This window comes from Arvicanthis niloticus, chromosome Y (genome assembly GCF_011762505.2).
Source record: "Arvicanthis niloticus isolate mArvNil1 chromosome Y, mArvNil1.pat.X, whole genome shotgun sequence".
NCBI classification, from domain to species: Eukaryota; Metazoa; Chordata; class Mammalia; order Rodentia; family Muridae; genus Arvicanthis; species Arvicanthis niloticus.
The window spans coordinates 5,218,230-5,239,838 of record NC_133431.1 but is presented as its reverse complement, the minus strand read 5'-3'; the positions used below and the strand labels follow the sequence as shown (position 1 = coordinate 5,239,838).

Genomic DNA, 21,609 nt, shown 5'->3' with positions numbered 1-21,609 from the left:
CAAACGTTCAGTCTTCCCAATGGCCAATTTGAGCATCTAAGGCCCTTAACCCAACAAGATAAGAAAGCAATAACAGTGTTAGAAAGTCTGATTAATCACCATGGGGAAGTTAAATTGCTTCTCCAAATGGAGTTACAAAGGCTATGTCTAGACTGCAGAATCTTTTGTGGTGGTTTTCAATCTTCCTAATGCTGGGACCCTTGAATACAGTTTGTAATATTATGGAGACACACAAAGCATAAAATGAATTATATTGCTGCTTCCTAGTTATAATATTGCAACTGTGATGATCTGTAATATGAATATTTGATTTGCAGTTGGTCTCAGGCAACACTTGAGAAAAGGTTCTTAGATTCCCACAGCGGTTGTGACCCACAGGTTGAGAACTAGTGTTTTATGGTATCTCTTCATGATGCAATATCTTGTAATTAAAAACAATGGAAGCCTACAACAGCCTTACCCAGACAGGATGACGAAGGGCACAGACCCATCAGGAATGAAGGTATTAATCACTCCTCCAGGGAAAGTTCCAGATCTGCTGAGGTTATTACCAAGGTTGGGGAAAATACGGCATAGGTAGTGGGGGAAGGTCATTATAAATATATACAAAGGCCACATGACTAATTGCAGAAATGAGGATTATAAGTGATGTGAGTGTTCCTGTCATATTTTGTTAATGCTGTATTTCTACAGACAATTGTGATTAATTTTCTCAATTTCAGGAAATTAATTAAGAGAATATCAATGGTTATCACACTTAAAGTTGCTACACTGAAAAATGTTCCCATGATGCGTCATAACATTTTTATGTGTCTGCACTTGTACAAAAAGTAGTTCAATTGTTTTATGCATAATTTTATGACCTGGTCCAATACATAATGTTTTTACTTTTTGCTGAAATTTTAACATTCAAACATTATTATGACATGTTTTTTTTTTCATTTAGAAATTAACCATGACATAAGAAGATATGATTCTGTGTAAAGTTGACATGGGGTAGAGTTGAGACTGCTTTCGTGATTGTTGACTCTATTACATCTGGAATTAACTAAAACCCCAAAAGTGACTTTAATCTGAGTCTTGATAGTGAAAGACACAGCTTTAATCCAGATGTTTGAGTTGAAAAGCCCCAGCTCTAATCTGATCCATGACTTGTACTGCAAGCCTCTATAATGACATGGAAGGAGAAGGTTGTGGGAGGAACTAAGGTGTGAGGAGTAAAGGAGAGGAGGAGGAGAATAAAAAGGAGGAGCTAAGGGTGAGACAGAGAATGAGGGAGGGGGACATGGAGGCTGATGTTCACTTGTCTGTAGCAGTGAAAGGTAGTTGGAATATCTAGGTTTGGTATTGGGTTACACCTTTGATTGTAAGGGCATCTTGTTATTGATAATTACCAAATATATAAGCATTTGGATAATCTAAGCATTAGAGTCTCATCTGTACTGAGCCCGTTTGGTTGGCGGGATGGTCCAGGCAATGCCCAGCCTTGCATAGACAGCCTGGAAGAATGCAGAGCCATCTCCCACACTGGTGTCTCATGGGTGGCAGGGCTGGTGTTTCTGCCTGGCCGTGTCTAGCTGGCTATGCAACATGGCTGCTGAGCTAGACAGAGACACCACAGCTTAACCAGTTGGCTTATACAGTGGCCGCATTTTTAAAATAATTACTACAACAGAAGATGTTCACTCTTTAGCTGCTTGCTCTCACCTTGATAGCAAGTCCATTCCTTCACTGACATTAGGACCACCTTATTTGGAATTCCAGCTGATTCTAAACTTAAGATGAGACATCAAGCCTTGTGGACTGAGCAACTACTGGATCCTTGCACTTGGCCTTTATAGCTAGTTATTGTTGAATTAGCCAGACCATCACAGCCCTAAGTCATCTAAACAATACCCTTTAAATAAAGAGAAATTTATTCTATTAGTTTGGTATTCTATAGAACTCTGATTAATATACTAGGCAAGCACTGAATACTTTTAGAGCAGTTTGGGCCTCACAACCATCTCAGCTCAGATACAAATTCAAAATGGCCACCTTCCCTTAAGCTTTTTTTCAGGTGATGCTTTGATGCTGGGCTGTTACAGCTATTGGAAAAGAAAGTCAATAGCAAAAATAGAAAGTATCACAATTATAACACAAATAATACAATTGTACAAGGACCTCAGATAGAGAGATCCAAGATCATGTGAGGAATGGGAAACCAGATATCTTAGTTTCTGTAGGCCAAGACCTGGCACCCTGACTCATATGAAGACCAGGTGACAGGAGATTCTTTTAATCCTTGATTTTACAGCACCATTCTGGAGAACTGTAAGGTTTCTTGTCCCACACATTGACTCACTGATTCACTGTCAGTCTCAGAAATCAGATCCTTTCTAGGGATCTTCCCAAGAATAAAGCACTGGAAAAAAACACTTCTTCAGTGTGCTGTGAGATCTCCAGCAGTTAAAGAGCAGCACTAATCCTCTCCATTCTTAGCCCTGCAGAGACTCACTCTCCACAAGATGCATGTAAACCCTGAGGAAAGGCTCTATCCACTCCAGCTAATAATAAAGTTTCTCTCAACATTTTTTACCTGGATGTTCACCATTCTCTTACCCACCTTTGTGGGGTGGTGGGCTGTGAGAAGCAGCTGGGTGCTTGGTCCAGCATAAGCCTGTAACCCTGGACCCTTACTGGATGGCAGGAGTTCGGCTCTGTTCCCAGGCCCTGGTTCTTCAGGCCCCCAACAATCACTCCCACAGAGATGTCTATGTCTATCAGTAGTGAGGAAAAAGCCTCAGGCCCTAGAGAGATTTACATACTAATGATATGCCTGAAAGCCAGAAGGTGGAGCCAATTGAGCATTCTTTCCCAGATCCTCCCCTTTTTCTCTTTCTCCCTATTTAACTCAGGTCTGCCCTGGGTTTTATGGGATTGCACATCCAGATCCAACCACCATCTGCCATGACATTAAAGCCTGTAAAAAACCCAAGGAATTCGTCGTGTCCTTGGGGCCTCGACATGAGGAAGACGGACAAGGCCTTTAATGAGCCCCTGTAGCCACAGCCACTGCACCTAACTTCCTGCCTGGAGGAACCCTCAGCATTTCCAGCCACAGATACCCACACCCCTTCACAACCAGGAGGGTCTTCTTAAATGTATATGTCATCTGATGGGCCTAATATGCATTGCAATCCTAGATGTGAGGTGACAAATCTGTTGCAAACTGATGATCAGTGATCCTGTGGCTGGATCCTGAACTCACAGGAGTCTTCCATGGATGTGTAGCAGTGTAAGACAATTAGCACGCCTACCTCATGTACCTGTCACTACAGGTTTGCAGAGTTTCCTCTTTGATTAGGAGTGATCCAGAACACTTGGTTGGAAGGACAAAAGTCAAGTGTAGTGTGGGCAGGAAAGATGTGTTCTCCACTAAGAAAATTTATTGCAGTCTCAGAGGATGCACATGACAGCTACAAACCTCTTTAACTCGAATTTTGGAGAATCTGATGCCTGCTTCTGGCCTCTGTGGGAATTGTATGCATGTGGTGCAAAGACATTTAGCAAGCTGAACAACCATGTATTATTAATATTTATTTTAAAAATAAATGTTATCATTTTAACCTTCATGTTCCATATAAGTGTTAATTCTTATCCACCTTGCCAGTGTAGTTTTTATCATGTGCACTGCTCCTCAGGGAACTCTGTTCTCTTGAAATCATATTTAATTTAAAAACATATTGATAGGTAAGATAATTTTTTTGTTTAATGTGGGCAAAGACCTGGTCTGATTTACAAGTACTGTATGATTAGACTTAGTGCCCATGCTCATAACCCATGAGTTGGAGCAGAAAGAAAAACATTTAAGCACATCTTCAGGCAAGACACAGTGAGTTTGAGATCATCCTGGATCACAGTTTATCAGTAATTGCATGCACTGAGAACAGCACATAGGCCTTTCCCGGCATCAAATGGCAACACTCGTCAGATGGCTTCTCTGTGGTCCTGTCTCCTCCTCCTCCTCCTCCTCCTCCTCCTCCTCCTCCTCCTCCTCCTCCTCCTCCTCCTCCTCCTCCTCCTCCTCCTCCTCCTCCTCCTCCTCCTCCTCTTCTTCTTCTTCTTCTTCTTCTTCTTCTTCTTCTTCTTCTTCTTCTTCTTCTTCTTCTTCTGCCTAGACTCTCAATGAATATTTTATAATGATTGTACTTTTCAAATATCCTAAACTTTGAGGTTTTAGCATGAAATTTCTGAATTTTTCCTGATGTAAAACCAAATTGGTAATTCTCTGTAAACTTCAACTTACAAAAATGAGAGAACATCTCATGCCAGTTTCAGTGGAAATTAGATAAATACAGAATACAGTGAAGTTCCTCATGTTGTAGGAACTTTTATTTTTGTGTGTCTCTGTGTTTCTGTGTTGTGTGGGTGTCTGTGTTCATTCTGTGTGTGTGTGTGTGTGTGTGTTGAGCTGTATCTGTGTGTCAGTGTGTGTGTGCTTGTATGTTTGTGTGTGTGTGTGTTTATGTGTGTGTGTCTGTATGTGTGTTGTCTGCATTTTTGTGTGTGTTTCTGTGTGTGTCAGTGTGTTTGTCTGTGTGGGTGTGTTTGTTTATGTGTGTGTGTGTGTGTCTGAGTGGGCTGTGTGTGTGTTTTTGTGCGCTTGATGACACCTGTGCTGGGAATTTTTATAGTCTTTGTATACACAATTTGTTAAAGGATTAGATATATCACAGTCACAGAGGGTGATATTTACAACAGATTCCCTCATTTCCAAGCTTTCTCAATGGATATGCATATAATCCATAACTCACACAGAATATTAGTTCCAATCAGCATCTTAGGTGTTTTTCAAGGGTCCATTTTATGTAACTCAGATCCTCTGGTTTGCATGGCCACCACAAATACCTGAGCTACATTCTTTATCTCATTTGAAGAAATGGTTGTATGTCAATGTGTCTTACATTCCTGTATTTAGCCTTTCCCATTCTTCATGTTTCTCGCAAATTCTCCTGTCTTTCCATGAATCCATCACTGGTGATGCTGTGACAAGATGAATATGAGTGGGCTGGCACTGCAGTCACCTTTGAGAGGATATGTGTCCTTTTTGGTGTTTGTACAATGGATCCTTCTACATTGTTAAACTCACCAAAGGGGTGATATAGAAAGAGCAGCAGTTATGGTGCCTCAGAGAAGAGTCCTTCTAAGGGGACAAAATCAAACAAAAGAGGTGACAAAGATTCTCCAAATAAGACAGTCATGGAAGGCAGCACACATGGAAGAATTCTGTTATGTGAGTCAAGTAACGTCCACAATACACAAAAGCCAGACTGTTAGGACCATCATAATTTCAATTAAGGATGTAGTTAAGAACATAATTAGGGCAGTATTATGCATATTATAGGGAGAAAGTAGGCAAGAGTACCACCTACAAACCAATGTCATGCTTTGTATTAGGTGTTAGAAGACTGATATTTTTGGCCTTCTTGTAAGGCTGTGCCCTTTCCCCAGCCATGAGCAGGCCTGAGAGACCTTGTTTACCACCACAGACCAAGTGATAGGATCTAGGTGGATTTACCCACCTTAGTTTCACAGAACACAGAAGCAGAACTGCCCCTGGGCTTGCCTTGAGATATCTCCGGCTGTGACCAAGAATGGATTATAGATTATCCCACCCATCTTTGGCTGAAACCAGTAGGGGTGTGGGGTGGGGCCTCCCCCTTTAAATTGAGAGCTGAACATTAAAGCTCGGAGGCTTGATCAGAGAACTTTGTCTTGGCTTCATCTCTTCTTGCCCTCTGTCCCCTTTCATTCCCAGCCCCACTTTCAGGTGAACCCAGTTGATTCGTGGCTGCAGGTGGCTACATAAGGCCAGCAGTTTGGTAAAAAAATATTGAGGAATTTTGGACAACCCATTACAAGTTTATATTCAACCACTGATTCTCTTCTATTACAACCTTGTGTAATATATGAAGAATTAAATTTTGAGGAAATACTCCCAGCATCACTATTAACATGGGTTATGTTTTATAAGGTGAAGTGTGCATCTATTATGAGTTGGACAATATTCCATAGCCCTTCACAAAAGGATATAACTTGAACCAGCTGTTTGCTTCATCAGAACCCTGCATGAAGAACAGGTACCTGCTGCTCCTACATCACATTTAAATCAGGGAGCATACATGGTTACTGTAGTGAAGGACACAGTCTATTAGTGAGAAGTTCTCTTTGATAATGAGATGGTGTTCTATATTTGGTAAATATAGCTTTTAGATTTGGCCTCAGTATTTAATAAGGTTGTTCTATTTTCCTCAGCTGTATATAGACCCTGGCATGCTGAAGTAAGAAAAGGGCTTTTCCTTCATCTGTTATATTGAGATACATCTATATATGACAAAGAGAATAGGGAGTGAGAATTTATTTTCTAAATAACTTTTCACAAGATCAAACATAATTTTTGAGGACTGTTGTCCCTTCACTTGCTAAGGAGACACACTGCATTCTGAAAGTGATCATACTTTACATATGCCTGCTTAAAATTCCACATTTAGCAAAATCAACTTCTGTTGACCTTCTGCTAAGGTCTATCGAAATTTCTTGTCTAGGTTATCACTTGACCTTTTGAAGAATCTCTGTATCTTCAAGCTTTTCTTTGTACTAATTTCCCTCTTAGTGAACATTACTCAATATTCTTGTTTGGACTGAGTGTGACTTCCCATAGAAGCTCTGAGGGAATCATCCCTGTATTTTGACTCTCCTCAATGTAGACTGGACACAAGATAGAATGAAACTTATATTATAGTCGGTTTGTCATAAATGTTGATCTGAAGACAGAGACTTTAATCCCATAGGTATTTCCCAAAACTTTTATGATTTAAGTGCCTTAAATACCTCATTTATTCCTTCAGAATTTCCAAAGGCTTTGTATGCTTTCTTTTCTTCTCATTTGAAAAATTTCCATCATAATCTATATATAACTCCTTTATTGAAACCATTTAGAGAATTCTAACATTTTATGAATGTTAATATCATAACATACAATAGGCTTAACAAAAAAATTCACAATCTTTTGTGAGAATATTTATTTAGGGATAGGAAATAAACAATTTATATCATCTCTTTCTAAGTTCTCAGCAGCACTACATTTCAAAATTATCATAGGTCACCCTAGGATAATGGTGAAATAATTGGTTTTACATATAGAAAATTGACAAAGTGTTTCTTATGAGACTGTAAAAATCGTTCAATCAGTCACATTAAAAATACTTTACTCAGTATATCTGGAGACAAATTTACATCACCTAAACAGTTATTCCCCTCCCAAGTTATACAAACACTGGACAGCCAAGGTTTTCTTTCTTTTTTTGATAGAGGTTAATAACACTTAAAATGCCCTGCTGTGATTATTTTAATTCAACAAAGCTGAAGGTATGAAAATGTTTGTGGTTTAATTTAGAAGATAAGATAAGCCCTGTGCTGGATCTGCCTATCTTTGTATATTTTTCTATTTTTAAAGAGGTTTTACTAGATATAAATATCTTTTAAATTATTAACATGTTTATGCTTGCATAAAATTTAAAATATGTATATATCATAATTCAAAACATAGATGTGTTACATTTGTATGAATAAGGACAATGTCCAGTATTAATAACATCTTCTGGTCTAGGAGTAGTAAACTTTTTAAAACATGTTACCTATTCCAAGAAAAGAGTCAGTCCCATATTATCATTTTATATTTATTGCACCTGTTTGGATATATTGATTAAATATATTTTTGCCCTTTCATATCATTTTTTAAGTTTATTTTCATTGCGAACAAATTGAACTAGGGTCAAGTTAACAAGTTTAATTTACTTGTAATTCATTTGCTATTAAGTACATCATGTGAATAACAAACCATGTCTCATGTGTATATTCTACATGTAATTAATAAAAAGTCAATTTTAATAAGCCATGAATTTGTGTCTATTGCTTGTCTGGGATTCCTGTTTCAGAATTTTCATTGTCAAGTGAAAACTTCACATAGAATTCTTTAATAAGTATATTTTCAGGTAGGGAAGAAAGTAAACCAGACATGTCTAGAGCAGAAGAGTACTGAAGGGCATTTTATCTCAGAGGAAAGTTAACTGCAGTAATAGCTGACAGTGAGACCCAGCATAGGGCAGCATAAATGTTCTTTGCTGGCAGCAGGCTGTGTGGCTCTTGGCAACTTATCCTTTGATTATCTGTGGGGTTCTGTGAATATCAAAGTCTTTACTTCCTTTGTTAGTATGCTAATTTTGGAGGCAAATGGCTGGAAAAACTTTTAGGTTCTTTTGAGAAGCCTTTCTCTAAGTAAGAGAGAAGCTATCAAAATAAGAATAAAACAAATCATTAAGATACAAAATGAATACCTTGTAGGCCTGATATTTCTTCTTTGTGTAATAGGGATAATATTGACATAGTGGGAGCATCAAGAATAATGGTGGTCACCTTAACCTTAACCCTGAGCCTAACCCTATCCTAACCCTCACTTTTGAATTTCCTAACCTCCTAAACCTAATTCTAAAAACCCTTATCCTAATCCTAACCATGACTGTCTAATCCCCTAATCCTAAATCAAATCCTGCTTGCTGTGGGACATATTTCTTAATTACAACTTTTGAAGTGAGAAACCCTTTATTAACCTTGCTGTTTTGAGATGTTCAGATCCACCTTTAATCTGGGCTACAGATTCTTTTGACAACCTACATATATAAAGGACATTGAACAGGGTGGTGTTTTGTTTTTTGTACTTGCTCTATTTTTTGACAAAACAAAGGTGTTTTCTTTGTTTATTTGCTTTTTAAAACTGGTATTAGTAAATACTTAATTCTTCAGAATTGTGGTATACACTGAAGATCAGATGTAATATCCTGCTTCATGAAATCAACCGTCCCTTGATTTTTCTAATTTACTTTGTCTAAAAGCCTTTATTGGGACATTCTATTAAATAACATTTTTGTATACAAAGATTCATTCTCTCTATGATTTGAACTTTGTTTGTCTAGAGAACCTGTACTAATCCAACTGTTGTTTTTCTTCACTTTGCCACTGATGGAGATGTGCTGGCTACCAATAGTGCTCAACTGTGTTTCCCTTAGGATTCTGGATTTTCTCCAGGGTTGATTGATACCTGTCATCTGGTGAAAGGAAGCTGCAGTTTCCCTGAGCCCAGCATGAAGCCACAAAACTAGACTCTTGTTTACTAAAATTTCTCTTTAATGTTAATGGTGTTAGCATTCTGTCTAAAACTCCACCTCACAGTTATCTGGTGACAGACAGGTATGCTCCTCCCCATAGTTACCTCTCTTTAAAGACAGATGGAATGCATTCTACTGCTGTGTGGGAAGCTGTGGGGGAAGGGGATGGCTCAGCAGGCTCATGCCTCCTGCTGAGATACTTTTTCCCCTGGAGGGACCATGCCTCATGCTGAGACAGCTCTTCCCCAGTGGCAACTGGCCACAAGACATTATAGTAGCCAGGTGGTGGTGGTGCACGCCTTTAATCCCAGTACTTGGGAGGCAGAGGCAGGTGGATTTCTGAGTTCGAGGCCAGCCTGGTCTACAAAGTGAGTTCCAGGACAGCCAGGGCTACACAGAGAAACCCTGTCTTGAAACCCCCCCAAAAAAAAGACATCATAGTATAGAATATAGTTTATTCAGGACATGGGGAGGGGAGTTAAGAAGGTAGTAGAGGCAGGGAAAAGCAGAGAGGGGAAGGGAGTAGAGAAGTAGAGGCCAGGCATGAGCATGTGGAGAGAGGAGGGGAAGGGAAGGGCCTAAGAGGGCCAGAGTAAGAGAGAGCAAGAGATCAAAAGAGAGGAAGTAGCAAGCAGCCACTTTTACAGGGGGTCAGTCCTACCTAGCTGTTGCCAGGTAACTGTGGGGAGGAGCATACCTGGCGGTTGCCATGTAACTGGGGTGGAGTTTAGACAGAATGCTAAGAAATAACCAGGATATCCTTCCTCTTTTGGGTCAGATTGATACCTCCACTGCACCTTGAGTAATGGGCTATGGAAGCTGTTCACATGGATTACAGGAAGAAGAAGGCAAGTGCTGTAAGGAAAGCTCAGGTAAGGTCTGGAGTCAGGTCCTGGTAAGTGCAGGATCATTGCTCTCAGAGGGGAGGAGCAGGCAGCTGAACAGCCAGAGCTGGAATGCTGGGTTCTCCCCCAGGGCTGGGTGGGGTGAGATTGCTCTTTGAAGACAGAAACAAATGCTAATGGAGTACAAACCCCTCCTGAGCTCTGGAAAAGGTCTGACCCTGGTCTGGAAGCACACTTTAACCTTGAGGAGTGTTAAGACTCACTGGCCAAGCAAGGCTCCCAGGCAAACCTGCCAATCAGACAAGGAGGCGGGTTCTTCTGGGTGCCATCCTGCAAATTTGCAGTGGCTGTGCAGGCTTGAATGGTCATCTGTGCCCTGCTCTGAGCTGTGTGTCGGGTGCTGTGTGGAGACCTCAGGGAAAGTCTAAAATCGAGTCATGGTGAGCCCAGGATCACTGCCCACAATGGGTAGGGGCAGGCAGCTGAGCAGTGGGAGCCGGGTCCTCTCTGGGGACATGGGAAGCATCAGCCAGATGTGACCATCTGTGAGGTCCCTGGTGATGCCCCTCACGTGTTAGATCAGGTGGTGACCTCTGAGTAATGTCACTATCATGGCTGATTCTGTATCTGCATAAAACATTTGGACCAGTTTATTTCTTTCCTTTTTTTTTTTTTTTTTTTTTTTGGTTTTCTTGGAGACAGTGTTTCTCTGTGTAGTCCTGGCTGTCCTGGAACTCACTCTATAGACCAGGCTAGCCTCGAACTCAGAAATCTGCCTGTCTCTCTGTCCGAAGTGCTGGGATTAAAGGCATGTGCCACCATCGCCCAGCTGGACCAGTTGCTTTCTTTTAGAAACAAGGGTGGTTTCTCTGACTCTGCAGCACATGTGTCCAAACCCTTTTGTCTTTTATACATTAGGAAGACAGGCATAGCTGGGAAGTGGGGGCTCACGCCTTTAATTCCAGCACTTGGGAATCAGAGGCAGGCAGATTTCTGAGTTCGAGGTCAGCCTGGTCTACAGAGTGAGTTCCAGGGCAGCCAGGGCTACACAGAGAAACCCTGTCTCAAAAAAAAAAAACCAAAACAAAACAAAAAAACCTGTTTTTAATGAAGACAGGCATAAATCTAACAGATCTGCTTTTATACATTACTTGTTTTTGTTTTGTTAGTTTTTGTTAATCTTTTTCTGTTGCAGTTTTTTATATTGCTTTATTTTTTATGTTTAATGTTTGATTATTATGTGGTAAAGGGACTTTTTTTCTCCAATCTGTTGGGTGTTTTGCATTCTTCTTGTACATTAACAGGCATCTTTGGTTTAAGAAAAGTTTCCTTTATGATTTCATTGAAAATATTTTCTAGATCTTTGGGCTGATATTCTTCTTCCTCTATTCCAGTCATCTGTAGTTTTCCCTTCTCATATGTTGCAGAATTCCTGGTTGTTTACTGCCAGAAAACTTTTAGTATCCACATTTTTTGAACGATGTATCTGTTTTGTTTTATTCATCTTTAATGTTTGAGACTCTCTCTTCCTTTCTTGTTCCCTGGGTGAACCTTGTCTCTGTAGTTGTCAGTGCACAGATAATTTCAATGCTCTGCTCTCAGGGACTTAGCAACTGCTTAAGTCATTCCCTGCCTCCATCACCTGCTGCTGTTGTCACGTGTGCTTTACATACATGGACCACCAGCTACACAGCTTCCCTGTCTCTGTTCTCTCTACACACTCTTCCCTGTCTCTGTTCTCTGCACATGCCCTTCTCTATTCTCTTTGTCTACTCTCAGGTCTCTCTCTCTGCTCCCTGTCTGTCTGCCTGTCTGCAGGTCCTCTTGTGCATCTCTATCCCTTCCCCTAAAAACCTCTTTTGTACCATATCTGTTGCAATTTTTAATTTCTCAGGACCTGCTGTGATAGGATAGCTTGGATTTCTTGGTGACAAATGTTCCTGATTGTTATTTATTATATTCCTATGGTGCTGTATAGGCCTCTGGGTTTGAAGTGATTATTGATTTAGGTAATGATTTTTGAATTTGTCTTGTTTTGGTGGGAGTTTGGCTCCTGGGTTACTGTTTAATGTATGGATTTGCAGAGAGCATTGGCTGAGTGTGGCCTCTTTTACTGACCTGTTTGTTATGTTCTCATAACAAACAGGTCAGTAAAATGGAACATTGCTTGCTTATGTTGAAAGCTGGGAGAAGAGGTTTGCAGGAAGAGATGATCTTAGTAATCTACAAGGAGACTTTGTCATTAGCAAGGTTAGCCTGCTTCTGTTGTTTAGTACAGTAAAATTGTGAAAATTGCACTCAGGATAACAAATATTGTGGTAGGTATATAGAAAGTTTACCTTGTGTCTTTTCAGGCATGGCATGTAGGTGAACAGGAACTGTCTGTGCAAGTGGGGACTATGATACAGGGGTGAGGCAGGAAAGGAAAGGCAAGTGGGGATGGTCTGCAGTATCTTTAGGAGGCATGCACATTTTTTGAGATTTCACAAAGTGCCACTTGAGCAGACATCCTATGAAAAGACCCACTTATCAACAGCAAGTAAAGGTACAACAGCAGGGTTTCAGTACATATAGATAACAAATAAACCTTAAAGAGAAAAAAAAAAACTTAGCCTACCCATAATAGTTGTCAGATGGTTTTGACCCTTTGTTTGATTCCTGGAAATTATGCCAGACATGCTGTTTCTAAAAAATTGCTGACCTGTATGTTAATGCCCCAAGCTTCCTGTAACTACAATTGATATTCAGCAACCCTAGACTCAATCTCTCAGTTTGGACCTGATGTGAGATTGACTGTGGAGAATCCTTGTTACTGAGCTCATAGTACAGACCTTTGTGTATTTGCATTGCAATAGGTTCTTGGTGGTCTTTGGGGTGCCAGTGACTTGGAAACAACATCTTGGTGCATGGACTGGAATCCTGAAACCCTCAGGAATCCCAACTGAAGGTTGATGTGTCATTGTTGTTCTTTGTGTCAGTGGATTATCTGTCAGCTTTGTGTCTGTCTGCCTTGGTTTATGGATTTTTCTTGATTATTTGTAGAGGGAGATGACTAAAGTGAATGTGGAAGCACAGTGTAGTGGATGCCTTGGAGAATTGAAGCCACAAAGGGCTTGGAAGTTGTTTCAGAGCCTGGTGTAGGGGATGGTGTGTCCATTGTCTTAATTTCTGGGAAGGTTAGAGCAGACTTGGAACCCTGCTGCAGGGCTCACAACTACTTTCCTATCTTCATTTTCTCCTCTGTACAAGTGAAGGAATCTGCTGGGTAGCCTTTACCACCCCCTTGTGGCTATTTTGTATGTGGCACTTTGATATTCTCTCACTGAGGAAATCAGACAGACTCCATCCTAATTGATTTAGTTACCAGCCCCACACCTTGGGTTAAATCCTTCTTAACAACAGGACCTAGACCCATTGACTAGTCCATGACAGAGAGCTCTTCGAGACAGCATCCAGGGCAAAATCAGACTCTGCCTACCTTGTTTTACAGGATAGAAAGACAAAGACCTCATTTCCCACTTCCTGAACTACTCTCTGCCCAGTTCATATGTGACTCTGTAGTTTTGAACTTGGAGTTGTCATGAGATAGAAGGTCATTCTTCATCGATTCTCACAAATTTAGCAGATCTTCCTTGGGTCAGAGATCCTGTCCTTTGTAGTGATCATTTCTGGGTCTGTGAGACAATCTGCTTTTCCGTCCACCTTCCAGCTGTTTTAGCCTCGTCTTTTGTAGCAATGGCCTGGAAACCCAGAGTTAAAGATGCCTCACTCCAGGTCAGCACATCCTCTGAGCTCCCCATTCCAGTGTATCCTTCCCTGCTCTGAGCCAGGTGCCCTCCCTATTTTGTCCTTGCTCAGCCAAAACTCCAAGTCCCTCATGGTGTGGCAGGAGCTTTCGTATTATTATGGTTAGCTCATTGTTTTTGTGTTATAACAACTTCCTCATTTATTATTGTATCTGTGTCATACTTGTTTACGGTTCTCAGCATTTCAGATCTACAGTCATCTGAAGGAACCTCAATTGAGGGCGAGTCCTCATCAGGATGGCTGGTTGCTATGTCTGTGAGAGATAGTGTTGATGATTGATTAGGAAGACTCTTCTATGCCAGGCAGTGATGGCACACACCTTTAATCCCAGCACTTGGGAGGCAGAGGCAGGCGGATTTCTGAGTTTGTGGCCAGCCTGGTCTACAGAGTGAGTTCCAGGATAGCCAGGGCTACATAGAGAAACCCTGTCTCAAAAAACCAAAAAAAAAAGGAAGACTCTTCCACTGGGGGTGGCAATATCCCTAAGCAAGTCGTCCTGGGCTGGATGAGAGAGGAGGCTGAGCATGAGACAGTGACCAAGCAAGAGAACAAACCAGGAGACAGTGTTTGTCCATGCTTTTTGCCTTCAGTTTCTAATCTAAGCTTTCAAAATGATGGGCTGTGATCTGACAGAATCATGTACAACAACCATTTATTACCTGAGATGGTTTTGCTTAGAGGATTCAATCACAGCAGCAGAGTAGCAAGTTAGAACAACAACATGGTATCAAAGGGTTATTTTGCTGCTGGACAGAATCTATGTTGTAGATTGTATTCTTGTGGACAGGACAAATTTTGGGTAAAAAGGTTTTTGGATTGGTTGGTTTCTTTAACTCTCCACTGGGGGTCCTGCCTGACTGCAGGATGTGGCCTCTTCAGCATCCATATCTCACTGCTATGCATCTCAGCTAAGATCAACTCCATAGTCTCCTTATCACCCTCCAATTCATGGTCTCTGGCACATCCTAAATATACCCCCTTCTCCCAACCAGCTGCAGATTTTGATTCATTTTCTTCCTCTGGCACTCTCTTGTCTCTCACCACACCTGTTGCTGGTTCTCCCCGATTTCCCCTTCTTATCTGCTCTCGCATGCAGTTCTCTCTCATCCATCTGCCTCCTATGACTGTTATACTCCTCCTTCTGAGTGATATTCAACTGTGCTCATTTGGGCCTTCTTTCTTGTTTAGTTTCTTTGTGTCTATGGAGTGTAGTGTGGGTTTCCTATATTTTATGATTACTATTGACTTGTAAGTGTATATATACATGCATGTGCTTTTAGGTCTGGGTTACCCCAATCCAGATGGTAGTTTCTAGCTGAATCCATTTGCCTGAAAAATTCATGATGTCCTTGTATTTTATAGCTGAATAATGTTTCATTTTGTAAATGAACCACATTTTCTATATTCATATTTTAGTTAAGGGGCATCTGGATTCTTTTCAGTTTCAAGTTCTTATGATTAAAATGGCTATGAACTTAGTGGAGACCATGCTCTAGGTCACCTGCCTCTACAGAGTCCCTCCTGTATCTTCTGTTTGTCCTTTGAGAGGGTGTGGGCCCCTGGGTATCCATGATGATGTATCAAGTCTCTATTTGGTTAGGTGGATTCTCTCCGCTGAGGCCAGATGTGGCAGCCAGTTAAGGGAACAGATTTCAATGATAGACAGCAGCTGTAGGGACAGCTCCTGCTACAGTTGTTGGAGGACCATCATGAAGACTGAGCTGCATATCTGCTATGTATGGGCCATGGTCCTTTGTCCAGCCTGTGTGTGTTATTGTTTGTGGCTCAGTCTCTGAGAGTCCCCAAGGATCAAGGTTAGTTGAGTCTGTTGTTCTTCTTGTGGAGTTCCTATCCTCTTCAGAACCTTCAATCCTTTCCCCAACTCTTCCATCAGAGTTACCAAGTTCTATGCAATGTTTGACTGTGGATCTCTGCTTCTGCTGCAGTCAGCTACTGGGTGGACCTTCTCAATGGACAATTATGCAAGGCTCCTGTGTCCGAGCATCACAGAGTATCCTTAATAATGTCATAGATTCAAGCTTGTCTATGTATGTCTCCAATTGAATGAGTTTTCATTGTGCACTCCTTCAGTCTCTGCTCCAGCATTTCTTTTAGACAGGATAAATTTTGTTCTGGGTGTCTCCAGTGTTGTGGTTGAATCTGATCTTTCAGCTTTCTTCTCATGCTCCCATACATTCCCCATTTGGACTCTGTCCCTCAATCACATAAGATACTGTGCACACATTTGCTGTTCAATGCTATGCAATTTTGCAAACCTTGTGGTTTTATATTTTTAACTTTATTCATTCTGCTTTTGTTTTTCAAGACCAAATTTTTCTGTGAAGACCTTTCTGTCCTGATTGTAGATATAGAAACCACATAAGCCCCCTGACATGTTTTTGTTCAATAAACACATGATTTTGTGCTGATCTTCATCCACATATTTAATTTTGAAATTCAGCCTAATATATAGATTATATTCTGTTTCTCCAGATGGTTTATGCTCCTGTCATCAATATTACCATATGCTTCAGATTCATTGAATTGCAGGTGTATGATTTTCTGCCTAACTCTTATGTTTCTTGTGAAATTTTTGAATAAACAAGTGTATTATGTTTGTGTGCATGAATATGGATATCATCTGTGCCTCACCTTTACTGTTGTCAGAAGATGGCCTCAGGACTCCTAATCATGAGGAAATGGAGAGGTGTTGGTCCACATGTGTATGCTAGAAATTGACCACCATTATGTGGAAGACCAGCAAGATCTTTCAACTCCTGAGCTATATCTCCTGAACTACATTCTTTATTTTTGGTCAACATATACATACTGCCAGGCAGTGGTGGTGCACACATTTAATCCCAGCACTAGGGAGGCAGAGGCAAGTAGATTTCTGAGTTTGAGGCTAGCCTGGTCTACAGAGTGAGCTCCAGGACAGCCAGGGCAACACAGAGAAACCCTGTCTCGAAAAAACAAAAGAAAACATATACATTATTAATATTTTCATCTATCAATTTTTAACTCTTTAAACATGCATTCCCTTTTATTAAAATTTAATTAATGTTGCTGTTTAAACTGGTTCGTTTTATGTTTATGCAAGATGAATACAGAGCTGCAGTGAATGTATAATTCTTTGTAGGAACTTCAGTAAAGAACTGTGAGTTCATTCTATCATTTTTGTTTCCTGGTTTATTTTTGTGAGGTTTCAGAGTGAGGTTCTTAACATGTAAAGTTTGCTGTTCTGAAAGTGATTGCATAGACCTAGCTGGCATCCAGCTCAACGACATACATCTGCCTGTACCTCTGCGATTAAAGACATGAGCAAATATATGCAGATTGCTCATCACCTTTGTAGTTAGTAATTGTTCACACAGTTTTTCAGATGTGTGCTCAGTACAGTTGATCTGTTTCCCCCTGCATATCTCTCTCAATTGCCATTTGTGTTGCAAGGCTATACCCTATTCAAAGGGATCAGGAGTGACACAGGTGAATCCTGTGTCAAGGGTCCAAGTGTCAATCTTTCAAGTTTCTTCTAAACTGACATGGTGATTATATTATAATTTGTGTGTCAGAAAATAAGTGGAGGAATCATATGAATTATAAGAATATATTGTCTAGGAAGCATACATTTACTTTGTAGTGATGTCAGTATCAGGCTTTCTGTTGTACACATGTATGGGATATTTTAGCAAGCAGTGAGTTTCGATGATGTCCATGTGGACTTCACTGAGGAAGAGTGGAATTTGCTGGATCCTTCCCAGAAGAATCTCTACAAAGATGTGATGCTTGAGACCTACTGGAACCTCACTGCTATAGGTAACACTGTGAATTTTCTTTTGCTTCTCAAAATAAGGGAAAAAATGTTTCTTGGTTACTGATGATCATCTCTTATTTCAATAGAGAACAAGTAATATTGAGTTGAATAAATCAGGTTCATTGCTGTAAAAATTCAGAGTAATCTGAATTTTGCCTAATTCCAATACCATATCATTCATTTTTTGGTACCTTGGTTTCAGGCTATAATTTGGAAGTCCATCATACTGAAGAACAACATCAAACTTCTAGAAGTCATGAAAGGTAATTTTAATGTTTAAGTTAATACAAATATGCCTCTGAGAAAATTTTAATATGATCAGGAAGCTCTAAAGGAAAGCAAGTGTGTAAAATATCAGTCCTATTATTGTAGCTATGATTATAATATTCTCCCAAAACTATGTCCCTCATTGTCAGTTATCTGATTTGTGTTTGCAAGCTATTTCTGTAAGGAAGAAGAGGAGGAAAAAATGCCTTAAGTGATTCCTTTATTTGATTTGTATATCCATTAGAACTATGTTGTGGAACTATCAATTTGTATAATCTCATAATATTTAGATGTTGCACATTGAATAGTGATGAACATGTACCCATAACCTTCTAATAAGCAAGTAGTCTATGATAAAGTTGGTGATACTCATATTCTTGTAGTGAAACTTTTAAGTTTATTGTGAGGTCACTTTATGAGAGTCAAGAATGTTGTCCTGGAGAAACATTAATCATGTCTACAATGAACAAAAAGTCAATGCATGTGAATTCAATGTGGAAACCTTTCATTTGTTCTTCTTTTTTAATGGGTGTATCAATTGTCAGAATGGATGAAACCATGTGAGCATAGAGATACTAAAAGGAACAACGTAACTCTATCTACTTCAGAACAATGAGAAGATACGTAGTATTCTGCCTTTGGTAGACTTTCTGAATATGATAGGTGTTTGCAGTTAATTGGTTTTCTGACTTTACTGGGAACATCCCCAAAGTCACACTGCAGAAAACCTCTATGGGTACTAGAAGGTTGTAAATTCTTTTGTTCATCCTGGTTCACAGTGCTGCTGTTGTGTGATGCACACTACAGGAAAACCTAAGAATGCAATCAGTGTTTTAGTGCTCTGAGTTATTCCATATTTCTTATGACATGTTAAAAACATCATATAGAAATCTCATATAGAAAAAGGAGGCTATAAATGTGAACCATGTAATAAATGATCTTACCATCACAGGTATTTTCAAAGAGGTAAAGCAACCCACAGTGAGCAAGTACAACCATGAACATCAAAGTGATAAAACCATAAGATTTGAGTGTTCTTTATTATTAGACCAACTATAAAATGTATTCATATTGGTAAAAAGATTGATCAGGCTAATGAATGTGGTAAATCTTTCACATGTGCCCATTATTGTTGCAGGCTTGAAAAAAGTCATACTGGACAGAAACCTTGTGAATGTATCCAATGTGGTAAAGCCTTTTCATGGTACAGTAATCTCCAAAGACATAAAAGAACACATACTGGACAGAAACCACATGAATGTAATCAATGTGGTAAAGCCTTTTCAAGTCACAGTAATCTCCAATATCATAAGAGAACACATACAGGAGAGAAACCTTATGAATGTAATCAATGTGCTAAAGCCTTTTCATTTCACAGTAGTCTCCAAACACATAAAAGAACACATACTGGAGAGAAACCTTATGAATGCAATCAATGTGTTAAAGCCTTTACACAACAAAGTCATCTCCAAATCCATAAAAGAACACATACTGGAGAGAAACCCCATGAATGTAATCAATGTGGTAAAGCCTTTTCCTGTCACAGTGGTCTCCAATCTCATAAGAGAACACATACAGGAGAGAAACCTTATGAATGTAATCAATGTGTTAAAGCCTTTTCATGTCACAGTAATCTCCAAATACATAAAAGAACACATACAGGAGAGAAACCTTATGAATGTAATCAATGTGGTAAAGCCTTTACACAGCAAAGTCATCTCCAAATCCATGAAAGAATACATACTGGAGAGAAACCCCATGAATGTAATCACTGTGGTAAAGCCTTTTCAAGTCACAGTAATCTCCAAATGCATAAAAGAACACATACTGGAGAGAAACCCCATGAATATAACCAATGTGGTAAAGCCTTTTCAAGTCACAGTAATCTCCAAATGCATAAAAGAACACATACAGGAGAGAAACCTTATGAATGTAATCAATGTGTTAAAGCCTTTTCATGTCACAGTAATCTCCAAATACATAAAAGAACACATACAGGAGAGAAACCTTATGAATGTAATAAATGTGGTAAAGCCTTTACACAGCAAAGTCATCTCCAAATCCATGAAAGAATACATACTGGAGAGAAACCCCATGAATGTAATCACTGTGGTAAAGCCTTTTCAAGTCACAGTAATCTCCAAATGCATAAAAGAACACATACAGGAGAGAAACCTTATGAATGTAATCAATGTGGTAAAGCCTTTTCATGGCACAGTAGTCTCCAAAGACATAAAAGTACACATACTGGAGAGAAACCTTATGAATGTGATCGATGTGGTAAAGCCTTTTCCTGTCACAGTAGTCTCAATTGTCATATGAGAACACATACTGGAGAAAGATCTCATGAATGTAATCAATGTGATAAATCCTTTACAAGTCACAGTCATCTCCAAAGACATAAAAGAACACATACTGGAGAGAAACCTTATCAATGTAATCAATGTGGTAAAGGCTTTACACAACAAGGTCATCTCCAATATCATAAAAGAATCCATACCAGAGAGAAACCTTAGCTATGTAATCAATGTGGAAAAAAAACATTTATAAGTGAAAAGGTTCCAAAGACATAAATGATCACATACTGGAGAGAAACTTTATGAATGTAATTAATATAGTAAAAGCCTTTTCACAAAGTTTTTGTCTCCAAAACCATAAAAAAAAATACCATATTTGAAAGAAACCTATGAATGCCATCATTGTGGTAGAAGCCTTTCCATAAGGATTTTTCCTCAAAACATAAAAGAACCCATATTGGACAGAACTATGAATGTAATCATTGTGCCAAAGCCTTTGCATGTCCCACTAGTCTCGAAAACATAAAAGATCCCATATTGGAAGAAACCTCATGAATGTGATCAACATGGTAAAGACTTTTCACAACTTTAGCATCTCCATTATTATAAAAGAACAGGTACAGGAGAGAAACCTCATGAATGTAATCAGTGTTGTAAAGCATTTGCAAGTCACAGTCATCTGCAGTGACAGGAGAGATCACACACAAGAGAGAAACCTGCTTGAATATTCACAATGTGGTAAAGCCTTTGCATGTCATAGTTCTTTACACATACACAAAGAAATCACACTGGAGAGAAGCCTCATTAATGTAATCACTGTGGAAAAACTGACAGTTCCCTTTTATCTGTGACTACATAATAGAACACATTCAAGAGAGTGACTCAGTGTCCTCAAGGTGCTAAGCCCTTGCATGTCACAGGCAACGCCTGATACATAAAAGAACACATACTGTAGAGAAACTGCATGAATGCCATGAATGAGTTAAAGTCTTTGCATGACAATGTTCTCTCCAAATACCTCAAGTGACACACTTTTTAGAGAAACCTTATGAATGTAACAGACGTGGAGAAGCCTGTGCCTATCACTGTAGTTTCCAAAGACATAAAAGACCACAAATTGGACAGAAATCTTGTGAATGTACTCAAGTTGGAAGACAAATTCTTATTAAACATTTCTGTGACTGGAGTTTCTTATTGATTACTATTGATTATTGATCAGCCTTGATTATTGATTACCAATGATTATTGATCAGCATCAATTATTGATTATTGATTGGTGTTGATTATTGATTGCTATTGATTATTCATCAGCATCAATCAATTGGTGTTCATTATCAATTACTATCTATTATTGGTTAGCATTAATTATTGAT

The 21,609-nt window shown here is 39.5% G+C and overlaps 1 protein-coding gene and 1 long non-coding RNA gene across 2 annotated transcripts in view; one reads left to right on the top strand and one right to left on the bottom strand.

The window, feature by feature from the left end:
- LOC143437378 (uncharacterized) overlaps positions 1-21,609 on the bottom strand; it is a 379,856-nt gene that overhangs the window by 296,880 nt on the left and 61,367 nt on the right. The window lies entirely within an intron of this gene.
- On the top strand, positions 17,641-20,512 carry LOC143437240 (uncharacterized). The gene is given in 3 exon segments (XM_076922080.1): positions 17,641-17,674; positions 17,875-17,935; positions 19,078-20,512. Coding segments are annotated over 3 exon segments (1,530 nt in total).